The sequence below is a fragment of the Brachyhypopomus gauderio genome, chromosome 10 (genome assembly GCF_052324685.1).
Source record: "Brachyhypopomus gauderio isolate BG-103 chromosome 10, BGAUD_0.2, whole genome shotgun sequence".
In the NCBI taxonomy this organism is placed as follows: Eukaryota; Metazoa; Chordata; class Actinopteri; order Gymnotiformes; family Hypopomidae; genus Brachyhypopomus; species Brachyhypopomus gauderio.
Genome location: NC_135220.1, coordinates 20,758,645 through 20,772,290, shown reverse-complemented (window position 1 = coordinate 20,772,290; position 13,646 = coordinate 20,758,645). Strand labels below are relative to the sequence as shown.

General features: G+C 48.3%; 1 protein-coding gene across 2 annotated transcripts in view; it reads right to left on the bottom strand.

Annotated features, from left to right (window-relative positions):
• Positions 1-13,646, bottom strand: part of med13a (mediator complex subunit 13a) — a 51,414-nt gene that overhangs the window by 28,613 nt on the left and 9,155 nt on the right. For both annotated transcript variants that reach the window (XM_077020414.1, XM_077020413.1), the window contains exon 3: positions 5,780-5,948. In XM_077020414.1, the coding sequence (XP_076876529.1) occupies positions 5,780-5,948 (169 nt within the window). The remainder of the gene's footprint in view (positions 1-5,779; positions 5,949-13,646) is intronic.

Below are 13,646 nucleotides of genomic sequence, written 5' to 3'. Positions count from 1 at the left end.
GCAAGTAATAAAAACACTATCATTATTACACACACACATACACACACACACACGTGTATATATACACATTATTCATATATATTATATATAAAATTATTATTATTATTTACACACACACACACACACACACACACACACACACACACACACACACACACACACACACACACACACACACACACACACACACACACACACACACACACACACACACACACCCCCTGTGTGAATGGGGCTTAAGAATGTCAAGAGTGGCACTGGAATGAGAGAATTGTGGCCAACGCCTGGAACAAGGATGAGGATGAAGCTAGCTGGGCTGGGGGAGGAGTCACAGCAGGTTGGGGGAGGAGTCAGGGGAGGAGTCCCAGCAGATTGGGGGAGGGGTAATGGCCAGGGGAGGAGTCAAAGCAGGTTGGGGGAGGGGTAATGGCCAGGGGAGGAGTCACAGCAGGTAGGGGGAGGAGTAATGGCCAAGGGAGGAGTGACAGCAGGTTGGGGGAGGGGTAATGGCCAGGGGAGGAGTCACAGCAGTAGCTGGGTGTGGTAACATAGAACACCACCTACTAATTCTCTGCCAAAATTGGTTGATCTAAGCCAGGGGTCGGCAACCCGCGGCTCTAGAGCCGCATGCGGCTCTTTGGCGCTGCCCTAGCGGCTCCCTGGAGCTTTTTCAAAAATGTTTGAAAATGTAAAAAGATGGGGGAGAGAAATATATTTTTTGTTTTAATATAGTTTTGTAGGAGACAAACATGACACCAACATTCCTAACGTTTTCCAATGCTGTAAGAATGTGTAGAATAAATGAAACTAAATCAACATTTATGTAAACGAAGATTTGCGTCGTAGCCTGCGACACACGTTTCTATTAGCAGGGCGAGATGAGGCAGGTGGCTGTTGGAAACGGACCGGCGGCGAGCTTGAAGACGTCACTCGCCAGAAAGCTCAACTTGGCCAAAGCCACAAATGGAGCGAAATTGAAAGCCTCCCAACACCCGAGAAACTTGTCTATGACACATGAATGCTCTTCCTGACAATTATTGACGCAATAAAACACGAGAGGGAGTGCTATAACGGGTAATATCGGCACTGCTGTGCTGCGGTCGGCCTCGTGCCGTAGATCAGCACAGCAGTGCCGATATTACCCGTTATAGCACGAACCTCGAGTGTATTATTGCGATTATACCACAGTTCCATTATCGCTGTTTATTGAAAGATTTTGAGTAAAAGAGGACGAGAAAATACGACCTGTTTGGTTAAAAACACTCCGCCAGTTAAAATAGTTCCATTCAATGGCTCGCTGCTAAACTTACACAACACTGGAACAGCCTTACCCAATAAATATTATAGAGGTAAATATACACAAAAACAACTGTTGATAAAGTTGTATTTATTAAAAATAAAGTACAATTATTGACCATCCACAGCTGATTCGTTCAGGTATATGTTCAGTCCAGCTCTAAACCAACGAAGCTGCTGATGCCATATAACTCTCCCTTCACGTTTCTGACGGATCCATAAAAACGTCGTAAAAGCTGATTCATTTCATTTTTGTTGTTAATACTAAAATCGACTGCAGTGTTGTTCCTCTTTAACCAGGATGTAAATACGTTAAGAGCCCAGGACGTTTGTTTAACGGTATTAATTTCGTTTTTCTGCATTTCCAGCTCATCCAAATCATTATTTGTAAGCATGACAAACCTTGGAGGCTCATTGGAGGAATCAGGCTGGTCATTTATAACGTCATCCTCCAGTTTCAGATCGAAACAAATGGTTTCGAAGCCAATAGATTTAATTAAATCCGTGTAATTCATTTTGATACTTTTGATACTTGTTTGTAGTTGCGCTGTTTGGCTTGTAAACGCCGCTTCGTTGCTAGGTTACCTGTATGTGGCGGAGTAATACATGGAGAGCTTCGGTTACAGTGCTATAACATGTAATATTGGCACTCCTAGATCGCCTCTCAGCCAATCACATTGTAGGGTCGGAACTAACTGTGGTATAATGGAACACGAAGACATGCATTTGGGGTATTATCCATCTTTGGATCAACATACCTGTGCGAACAGATATTTTCAAACATGAACTACATCAAATCAAAATATCACACCCGCCTCACAGATGAGAGTTTGCAATCCTGCGTCAAGATTAAAGTTACATCTTACATGCCCGATGTTGAGAAGCTGACCAGTGATGTCCGAAAACAGAAGTCACATTAAACGGGTTGTTTAGTGCCCAAATAAGGGGCATGTTATGCACGTTCCATTTTGTTGTTTTGTCGAATCGTAAAAATAAAAATAACATCAAAAATCAAATTTATTTATCAGGGTTGCCAACTCTCACGCATTGAGCGTAAGACACACGCATTTGACTGTCTTCACACGCTCACACGCCACACATCCGATTTCTCACGCCGAAGAAAATCTAGTTTATTTACCTCTGATCTACATATATGATTCAATGAGTTACTAGTTCGCTCTGGCGCCAACCACTGGATATCGATCGATCGCGATATAATACTTAATTTATGTCCATTATACACCCCGCCCGGTAACAATTTACGTTCGCCACCCCCTCCAGGTTTAAATCTCACTCCAAGTGATCTTGAAAAGTTGGCAACCCTGATTTATTGATTTATTGAATTTCCTTAATTTCATCAAATCAATGAAACATAATTCATTAATATTGTAATGAAGTTAAACTTGAGGCGGCATCCTACAACAGAGCAGTCACGTGGTGCGTCGTTCTCTACAGAACACACTGCAGGGAGAATAAACATTTAATCATGAATGCTCATTACGTATTTGTAGCTAACTTAGTCATTTTGATGGTAGGCTAATATAGATACATACAGCATGTGTTGCCTTCATTATAAGGCTTATATAAGGCTTTTAATTTTTTGCGGCTCCAGACATATTTGTTTTTTGTTTTTTTGGTCCAATATGGCTCCTTCAACATTTTGGGTTGCCGACCCCTGATCTAAGCCATGGAGTGAAGTCATGGCTGGTTGACTTTGATGATAATTACAGTGAGTCTTTGGTTTTGAGCAGTGTGAGAACAAGAGAAAGCAGCTTTAACATGTGTGGGAGGAAGACGTGGTTGAACATGTTTCTTTTGTGTGTGTGTGTGAGTGTGTGTGTGTGTATTGTGGGTAATAAAGAAGGTGTAGAGCCTATCTGCTTTCTCTGGCTTGGAATGTGTGGGTTTGGCTTGCCCTGATGCTTAGCAGATGTGCTGCTGGGAACTCTACTGTACAACAAGAAGCACTGATGTTTGCTCAAGCACTCGACATCACACACACTGGACTGCCCATTACTTCCCTGAGAGAGAGAGAGAGAGCGAGCGAGCGAACGCAGTCATGCTGAACTCCACAGCAGCTCGACTGACACAGCCAGACCCACAATGCCCAGACGCTGTCCCACAATGCAGTGCTCCACACACCAGGAAATCCCGTCACCCAAGAGACACCTGGTCTGCACTGGCCTGTGCGTTATATATATGGCATCTGGATCCACAACCAACCAAGATCTTAATGCTGAACTGTGTAACACCGTTTGTGGTGCACATAGAGCAAGTTTGCAGCAGAAAGTGTTTGCAAGTGTGTGCATGTACATGCATGTGCGTGCGCGCGTGCACACACACACACACACACACACACACACACACACACACACACACACAGCACCAGCTGTAGGAAAGCTCATCACTTCCTTCCCAGAATCAACACAGGTGTAGAAAGGCCACTGCTGCTGAATGACATCTTATCTCCTCTGTTCCTGCATCACTACTGCACTCTAAACCACAGCAAGACATCGGCAGTCACTGCAGAGACGTCTGCGGGACACGAGAGGGCAAAGCGTCAGAGGCCCGAGATCATGGTTCTGCCCGCCCCGCCATAAACCAACCGTCTGGATCTCACTCACACACACACACACACACACACACACACACACTTCAGTAATATGATCCCAAGATGTTCCTCATCTCACTGCTGCTCCTCTACACAGATTCATCATCTCCAATGACAGGCCGGGTGCAGGTGTTGGCGGGGCAACCAGGGGAGTGGGTGTGGCCTACACAGGCAGGGTGATGTAAGAGTGTCACATATGAACAGAAGACCGGCCTAAGGTTTACTGACACAGGGCGTCCCATGAGAGGAGCGTGACGAAACGCAGTCTCAACAGAGAGGTCCCTTACACACACACACACACACACACACACACACACACACACACACACACACACACACACACACACACACACACACACACACACACACACACACACACACACACACACTTCACATAATATTTGTGTATAGCCCAAGAGTTCACCTTTCATCATCATCTGTTCAGAAAGCTTTTTTCAGATGCACCCAAGACAAACGCCTGGTATCCTCCCTGTCTGGACGGCAGCAAAGGGCATTTTCAATAAATGTTTACAAAAACTAAATCATTCAGGAAGGGAGGAAACAAATAAATAATATGAATAAATAATATACTGGCATAATCTGCCATAATCACCTTCTTGTTAGAAGCACTTGTATGCAGTCTGATTGTGGGGTACTGTTTGTTAGTAAAGACTCTCTGTAATTGTCATTTAATGAATCACACAGCTGGCCTGACCATGTTTTTAGAAGGAGACAATAACCCCATGTAAAAAAATAAATAAACAAAAACTGATTAACGTATTGTACCGTTTCACCCCGATTGGACACCCAAGACAAAGAATAAAAGCCAGTGGAGACGGAGCCCTCTGGCTGTACTGGTTGCTAGGACAATTCTAGGGCCCCACATGCTACATGCTACAGTGGCCCTCCAGGGACAAATCTAAACACCTCTAAGGTGGATAACACACAGATAAGCCACTCACGAGAGCCAGCCTTCACCAGAACATAAAAACAAGCAGTTAGGTAAACCAGAGTTTGGCTGCGTGCTCCATGTGAGCTGTGGAATGAGACGGTTCACCATTTGCACGTTTAGCTTGGCAGGAATCTGCTCCGTTCTGCCCAGACAGACAGACTGCACACAGCACACATCAACAGTGCTCACATCCATACAGTGGACAGACAAGCATATAATGTAAGCGGGTCATTGGCAGACAGGATTCTGCCATGCTGTGTGTGTGTGTGTGCTCGGCAGGAAGGAGCAAGTGTCTGAAAATGTAGGACTGAATGAATAACAGCAGGAAATAAATGAAAAGGAACACCACCACCCACTCCACACACACACACACTCATCATACATACGTCACAGCCAGTGAGCTTGTGCAGTGTGGGGTTAAGGGAAACTCTATTGTTCCTATTCATAGTCTCTCTCTCAGTCTCTCTCTCTCTCTCAGTCTCTCTCTCTGTCTCTCTCACAGGTGTCAGAGAGGGATGACTGTGTACTTTGCTTCACTGACTCACAAATTAGTGCTACTTTAGATTTCTCTTCTTCCATAACCCGCCCCTGCAGCCCCGCCGCTCCGATGCGAGGGCTTTCTTCCTTCGCTAAGGTCCGTGGGCCAGGACAAAGGGCGGCGGTACCCTGCTGGTAAACCTCGCTACGGAAGCCGAGGGAGCACAGCGAGGGGGTGCAGGGCGTTCGGACGTCTTTGCTCCTCACCGGGGAATACAGCTGCACCTCCTAACGCACACCACCACGTCACACCCCCCCCAAACACCCTGCGGGGGGTCCCGGCCTACTGCTTCACACCTCCACCTCTCTGATCCAGCAATGAAGCAGCTGCGGGTGGATGCAAAGCCTCCCGCCTCTCCGACAGTCCCGCCGGACGAGCGTACCTTTTGTTGATGGGCTTCTCGTCCTTCTCGTACGGCTTGACGAACCAGCGGCCGAGGCGTACGAAGGCCCTCCTCATCAGACAGCGCTCCAGCAGGTTGTGGATGGCCTTGAAGAGGAGCGTGCGGCATTCGTACGACAGGCCGTTCTCCCACACACCGTCGTCCTCGCCTGCGGGAATCACACACACACACACACACACACACAGTTACACCTCAGTTTAGGTACGTCAGAGGACAGACGTGAGCGATGGAAAATGAACCAAACGTACACTTGCAGCCGGAATGCTGAGCTCCATGTCTGCATACAGTAGTCATAACACGCTCGTAACATGCTCAAAACATACTCGTAACACGCTCAAAACATACTCGTAACAGCTCAAAACACATTCCTAGCACTTTAGGCACGTCACAATGCCTGCAGAAGCAGGCGAACGCAGAGTGGTGGTCTGGGCGTGAGAAGGAGAAGAGTTCTGGCCCGCAGGGTCCTGACGCCTCACTGGGGTTGGTCTGGGCCTCCGTGCAGGTGCAGACTGGGCCCAGCAAGGGCTGCTGGTCTGTGGTAACGCTCGCTAGAGGCTAAAACTCACACGCACGTGAGCACGGACATCCAGAGACAATACCTCTCACAAGAAAAAATAATACTATTACTGGGGATGCAGGTGTGTTCCACATCGTTGACGGTGGGGGGGGGGGGGATTGGGAATATGCGGTTGGCGAACGAAAATTGTTGACGTTGTTGAGGCTGTATACTCCAGCGCTAGGAATCTAGCACTAGGACCCTGGAGCGGTTATTTTCTGCATGGTCCTAGCGCTAGATTCGGCAAAGTTCACATCGCGCCGGAACAACTGAACAACACACACTTATAATAATTTAATGCCTCCCCTCATAAAATTCCAGACATTTTAAGAAATTTTTAGGCCTTGAATATGGACCCGCGGGTACTCTGCATACACAGGCACGCGCGCATCCGTGTGCCCAGACACATGGGCTTGACCTCCCTCCCTGGGGCTGGCATTCACACGCAGGGAGGGGGAGCCGCCGTAAACCGCCATAAAGCGTTTCTCCCCCGATTGCCAACAGGTGAGAGGAAAAGGCGGCGGATCAGGCCGTGACCGATAAGGGCCCCTTATCAGAGGAGCCGTCGTCGGCAGCAAACTTTACAACACGCAGGTTGTAAACGCTCTCGTACACATCCCGAGGAAGCCCGGCACGCGACGGCAAGCTCGAGGATTTCGTAGAGAGTGCAGAGCCAAAACGTTGGCCTGTCAATCATTAGTGTGAACGCTCCCCAAGCTGTTGAATGTGCAGTTTGATCTTTCCTCTCTTCTACACCAGCGCTAATCAAGGAACCAGGACGCCGGACACTCTCCTGATCACAACAACGACTACAACGGCTACTGAAGCACAACTAAGATTTCAGAGCCTCATTTTGGTGCCACTTAAAGGGAGCGTTCAGGGTGGGTGGTGGGGGAATACTGGATTTAAAGGGAGCGTTCAGGGTGGGTGGTGGGGGAATACTGGATTTAAAGGGAGCGTTCAGGGTGGGTGGTGGGGGAATACTGGATTTAAAGGGAGCGTTCAGGGTGGGTGGTGGGGGAATACTGGATTTAAAGGGAGCGTTCAGGGTGGGTGGTGGGGGAATACTGGATTTAAAGGGAGCGTTCAGGGTGGGTGGTGGGGGAATACTGGATTTAAAGGGAGCGTTCAGGGTGGGTGGTGGGGGAATACTGGATTTAAAGGGAGCGTTCAGGGTGGGTGGTGGGGGAATACTGGATTTAAAGGGAGCGTTCAGGGTGGGTGGTGGGGGAATACTGGATTTTTCACTTTTCAGCCAAAACATTTTTATAATCCTCTGCTAGTTCAGAACAAAAGCTGCAAACGTTGCTAACAAACACCGGAAGTCAACAGCGGCGACAATAATGTAAATAAGAGACAGACGTCTCTCAGCCTGCTGAAACCGTAACCGAGTCACTGTCAGTAGTGGTGACGTTTGCAGTCACTCTTCTAGATCCCAGTGAGTCACACCGGGCCCTGAAACACCCGACTGGCATGGGAGGCCGTTTTGAAGACCTGCACAGTTTCAGCAGGATGTGACATGTCTGTGGGCATGTGTTCACAAATGCCGTAGACCTCCCGTGGTGTGTGTTTTGTAGAGTTTGTTCTTAACTAAAGCGGCAACGTTTGTACTGTAAACGTGTATTTGCTGAGCAACCACATCTGGGGTAAGTGGGAAAATAATGTTTGCCCTCTGGTGCTCTAAAATGGTGCTACAGGCAATCACAAGCATCACTGCATGTTACCATCGCTAGTTAATGTCACACTCACTGTGGTGGTAGCAGACGCCTACTGTGAGCTAACAGTCTAGCACCCTAAACACAGTCTAGCGCCCTAAACAAAGCCTAGTGCCCTAAACACAGCTCAATGGCTAAACAATCTAAACTCAGGTTGTATCCTTTAGATACTATCCTTAGAGGTGGCTGCTAGGAGAGGTGGTGAACATGGGGGCTGGAGGAGTGAACTAGTGTGTAGTGAACATGGGGGCTGGAGGAGTGAACTAGTGTGTAGTGAACATGGGGGCTGGAGGAGTGAACTAGTGTGTAGTGAACATGGGAGCTGGAGGAGTGAACTAGTGTGTAGTGAATAGACTCCGTAGGCTGATTTATGAGCTCAGCTGATGCCTACGACGTCTGCATGTGTGAAAACTCCTGTGTGAATGGACACAACGCACTGGCCATTTTTCAGGAGAGTGCAAGTGAGAGAACAGGAGGGAGAGAGAGAGAGAAGAGTAAAGAGAGAGTGCACCAACTGATACTCGACAGATTGCATGCCAAAACTGACCAATGGCCACAATGTCTCCCTTAGCCCAACTGTGTAGTGAACACAGTAGATGTGAGAGACAGAGGGTGGCTTACATTGTTATCCATCACATTCTCTCTCTCTCTCTCTCTCTCTCTCTCTCACACACACGTACGCGAGTGTGTGCGCGCGCTCAGTTGCTCTGTTTACTTCTTATACTTGCCATCAACACATTCATTCTGAGTTTGAGAGAGAGAGAGAGAGAGAGAGAGAGAGAGAAAGAGAGAGAGAGAGAGAGAGAGTGTGTGTGTGTGTGTGTGTGTGTGTGTGTGTGTGTGTGTGTACATACATGCCAGTGTAGCCCTACTGCCACAGGTTTGTATGCAGGAGTCATTAGAACTGCAGTAGGTCATTAAGCAGAAAGATTAATGTGTACTGATCCACTGGCCTCAGGGGAGTGAGCACAGCCCCGGCAGAAAAAGACCGGAGAAGATCACAGCAGGCTCCAGCAACCTCCACCCACCTCCACCCACCTCCTCCTCTCTGATTACATCCTACACCCTCCCCCCTCCATTCTCCATTTCCTCCATCCAGCCCGTCCTCCCTCCCAAATCACTCTCCCTCTCCTCCTCCTCTCCCTCCTCCTTCCCCAAGCATTGCTCCATGCCTCTCTTCCTTCCCTCTGCTGTCTCTCTCTCTCCTCCTCCTCCATCACTCGCCCTGCCCCTCTCCTGTACATCTTTCTTGGCCTCTCCGCTGCCATTTTCTCTGTCCCTCCACCCTCCCAGTCTCTTGCATGCATCTCTCTCTCTCCCTCTCTCTCTCTCTCCACCCCCCCCCCCCCCCCCCCGTCTCCCTCTCTACTTCTGTGGCGTACCAGTAGGACGGCAGTGCTGCCATTACTAATTAATGAATATTTCCTGTTTGCGTGTGTGTGTGTGTCCGTCAGCACATGCCACGGTTCTTTGATGAAGAGAGACAGGGACAGAGAGACAGTAAGAGAATGAAACAGACAGACAAAGCAGAGAAATCAGTGAGACACATGCAAGCAAAAATAAAATTCATAGCCCATAAAAGTGAAATAAAATAAAAGTACCTTTGATGTTTTTTCACTATATAAACTCTTAGAAAGCAATCGATGGTTGATGCACTGTTTACATACACAAAGGGATCCCCGTCTGTAATACCACAGAACAGGGCAGTATTCACACCTGGGTAGAGCACGGGTCTTACTGCCCCTGGCCCCACCCCCAACTACAGACAGCAGGAAGGGACTAAAAGCACTGATCACTCAGAACTCCTGATCACACACAAACCTGGACCAAAACAGTGCAAGACATGAACAAGAACTGGAGACATGAATACTTGTCCTTTTATGTAGCACACACACACAGGTGTTTGGATGCTGCTTCCACCGTTTCCTGTGTGTGGGGTTGGGGGTGGGGTTATAAAGCAGCCGAGAAGACATTCCAAAGATGGGTCAAGGGTCAAGCAGTTCTGGGGATTAGCAAAAAGGCAGCAGCGTATGTGGCGAAGACTGCAGAGGCACCACGCATGCTGCTGGTCACTCCAGGCAGCGCTGAAGCAGTGACACCCCCCCCCCCCGCAGATATGATCCAACACGTTTTGAATCTGTAAGCAGCTGACCTCAGCATACGCAGGCTTCACTACACTCACAGCTCACCAGAACAAGGCTGCTGATCTTCAACTCATCTTACACAGCACGGAACTTTATAAATGACTGTTTCAGTCCACCCGTCATGGGAGCTAGCTGGTGAACGAACACACACACACGCACACACACACTCCTCATCATACTACATACTACTACTACCACCACCAACAACATTTAAAACTAGCAAACAAATTTATAAAAATTCATCCCATCCCAAACACACTCAGCAGTACCCTGTCCACTCGAACACAGACCTCTCCCTATTAACCCAAAGAGCAGGTGGTGTTGACCACAACCTGGATCATTGGCCTTAGCTAGATGATCACCCGCAAACGGCCCGAGGAAACAGACCACGGTCGTGGATGGATACCAGGAGTAATCAGATAGATGTGCTCTGTGGGTGTAGTAAACAGCCTTCGTTGGGAAAGTCGGCCATGCCTGCGATTGCGCCCGTCACCTGAAGTAACGTGGTGAGGCGGGAAAAGGTAGAACTAAAAGGTAGCAGGCAGGGGGAGGAGCAAAGCGACGCAGCCAATAGGAGGAGCCCTACACGACGCCTGGCAACCACGTGAGTGACAGGAAGGGGTGGGGCGGAGGGGAAGTGAGGGGAGAGGAGAGCACAGCGGAGGAGTGTGTGGAGGTGAAAGAAAGAAAGAAAAAAGAAGAAGTGTAAGAAATGAACCCGAGAGCTATTCCCTTCCCAGACTGACTGCAGGGCCTTAATTTCTATGCAAAAATGCAGACAGCAAGAGACAGGGAAGCAGAGAGTGAGAGAGAAAGAGAATGAAAAAGAATAAGAAAAACAGAGTGAGAGAGAGAAAGAAAGAGAGAGAGAGCTCATTTATCCTTTGCTCTTTGGATGCCCCAAAGACATCAGCAGGATTTATGAAGGGAAAGGGAGGGGAGAAACCAACAGTAAAGGGGGGGGGGGGGTCCACATTTCCATGAGAATAGGGGTGAGCAGCATTCAGGGTGCTGCTCATTTCACAGAGCTGAAGGTCTGCTCGCTTGGGAAAGGCCCCTCCCACACCAAGAGGGACCTTACAGGTGGTGGGTTCCGGCAGGCCGTGCCGAACGGACGCACCCACCCAAGCGGCACCAGAGCAGCTCAGCACGCTCACACCGGCAGAGGGTGGCGTCGGGGGGCCCGGCTCGGCCCCTGCTCTGGAGGAAGAGGATTAAAGGCTGGAAGAAATGGCACTTGCCTGGAAATTAAAAGACTTTTTCAGGGCTGCTAATCTGATGACGTGAGGAAGAGGGAGATGAGGAGGAGGAGGAGGAAGGAGCTCGCTACGGATATGCCAACTGAGAAAAGGTCGACTCCCTCTGCTATCTAGGCCAGAGGTCTCTGGAGGTCATTTCAGATCATGCTGGGACACTAACTGGCAGACGACAGTCCGCTTCCCCACCCCCTTGACTGAAGTGCCAAAGCACGGAGCAGTGCAAGAGATGAGATGTGCCAGTCTAACCAGTGGGGAAGCTGCAGGTTTGGCTGGTCCATTTACTGAACAAAGCGATCCATCCGGGTCACCCAGCGAGTTCTACATCACTCACGGAGCCACAAGGCTTCTGTACACGAAACAAGATGTCCTGCTTGCATATGGACACATGGCTTGCTAGGGGAGCTACTGGCCATTAAAGAGGAGCCGGGCACACCAGGTGAACAGTTTCAGCCTCACAAGGCCGTCATCGCCCTGCAGAATGGAAGGCAGTTCTTGCATGAGAAAGAAATATGCAAACATGGGCCTCCACCCTTTCAGACCTGGACTGATACTAAAACAAAGCCCCCAGTAGCCCCTTCCCCCAGGCAGCCTCACCACTGACTCACCCGCGTGACGCTTGACCAAGTTCAACACTTTTCTGCCATCACGTACACTCAAAAAGACCCATCGATTCTGGATGTTAAAAAGTCTAAACAAATTCTGTTTACAGAATATTGAGTTGAGCAACTAGCAAACGCTGTTATTGTCATCATCAACCGAATGACAAAATCTGCCTTTCATCAGTCAAATTGCACTTTTAAGAAGAGAGCAGGACTTAAATGTTTAAGAAGCACTAAACAAAATTGCTACTCCGGGGACAGAAGTGGCAGCTGAGACCAGCAGTCAGTGAACCCACAGAGGACAATCAAAGCCCACCGAGCTGAAAAAATGCACGGCAGAGTCGTAGCAGCAATTGTTCTGTTTAACAACTCTGCAGCTAACACATATTTCCCCAGACCCAACAGCCTGGATCCCTAGCAGATGTCTCAATGAAAGGAACCATTACTGTCGGCAGTAAGGGTCATCTGTAAAAACTTAGCAGACTACCGATTTGTGGCCTCGTTGAGTATGTAACAAGAGCAGGTGATTTGAGTTTGTCAAACGGAACACCGCAAAACTGAAGAAGAAAAAACGACTCCCGTGAAGTCGTTCCTAAGCTCTCTCGTCATTCCCTGGTTAAGTAGGGGAACGTCAACAACTAGCAAGCTTCGTAGTTATGGGTTAAATAAATTAATTTTAAAAATCCTCACGTGACAAGGTTTAAGCTTGGCTAATTCACTGATGCACAAAAGGGTGATATTAGGCCACAGGACATGACCGCAATTGTCCGCTAATAGCTAGCTAATGCTAATTTAGCTAATCTAAAGGACATTTTCAAGCTATGGTCACTGGCTAGCAGTCATTTTTGGATCCATTACCTCATGACATGAAGCATTCCCCGAGTTGTTTCCATATAAAGGATTGACCTATGGACCTATTAACTAGGTGTTATATGATTGACAGGGTTATGAGCGTATAATGTTAATCACAGGCTATTGACTTTACAGGTAGACTATTCGACATTCTAGAAATTGTACTTTGGTTACAGTAGTTGGTTTACAAGCAGACCAAATGGGGGAGAAAACTGTCAATCATCAGCTGCAGGTTAAATGGTCAGCCATCGGGGGCGGGTCAAAGGGCCCATAAACAAAGTTCACATGTGCTTGTACTGCCAGCTGCCTCCATGTGGCCTTCTAATCACATTAACAATGAATGTCCATTCAAAACGTGCCATGACCTGGGTGTAAAAGGCTCAGACACGGGAGTAACACAAGTCTGTACACACACACACACACACACACACACGCACACACACACACACACACACACACACACACACACACACACACACACAAGCAAACGCACCACACATGCAGGCACGCACACATGCGCAAAAACCACACACACACGCGCACAAACACAGGTTGTCATTGTAAAGGGGTGTAATTAAGTGATGAAGTGGGGGAAGAGTGCATCCTTGGAGTGTCCTTTAGTGCTTCACCGCATGGTGAAATCTCAGTCCACTTTCTCCCTTTTGATTGGATGAGCAAAAACAAACAGTGTTTCTACTATTAATGGAACCCCCTTCACTGT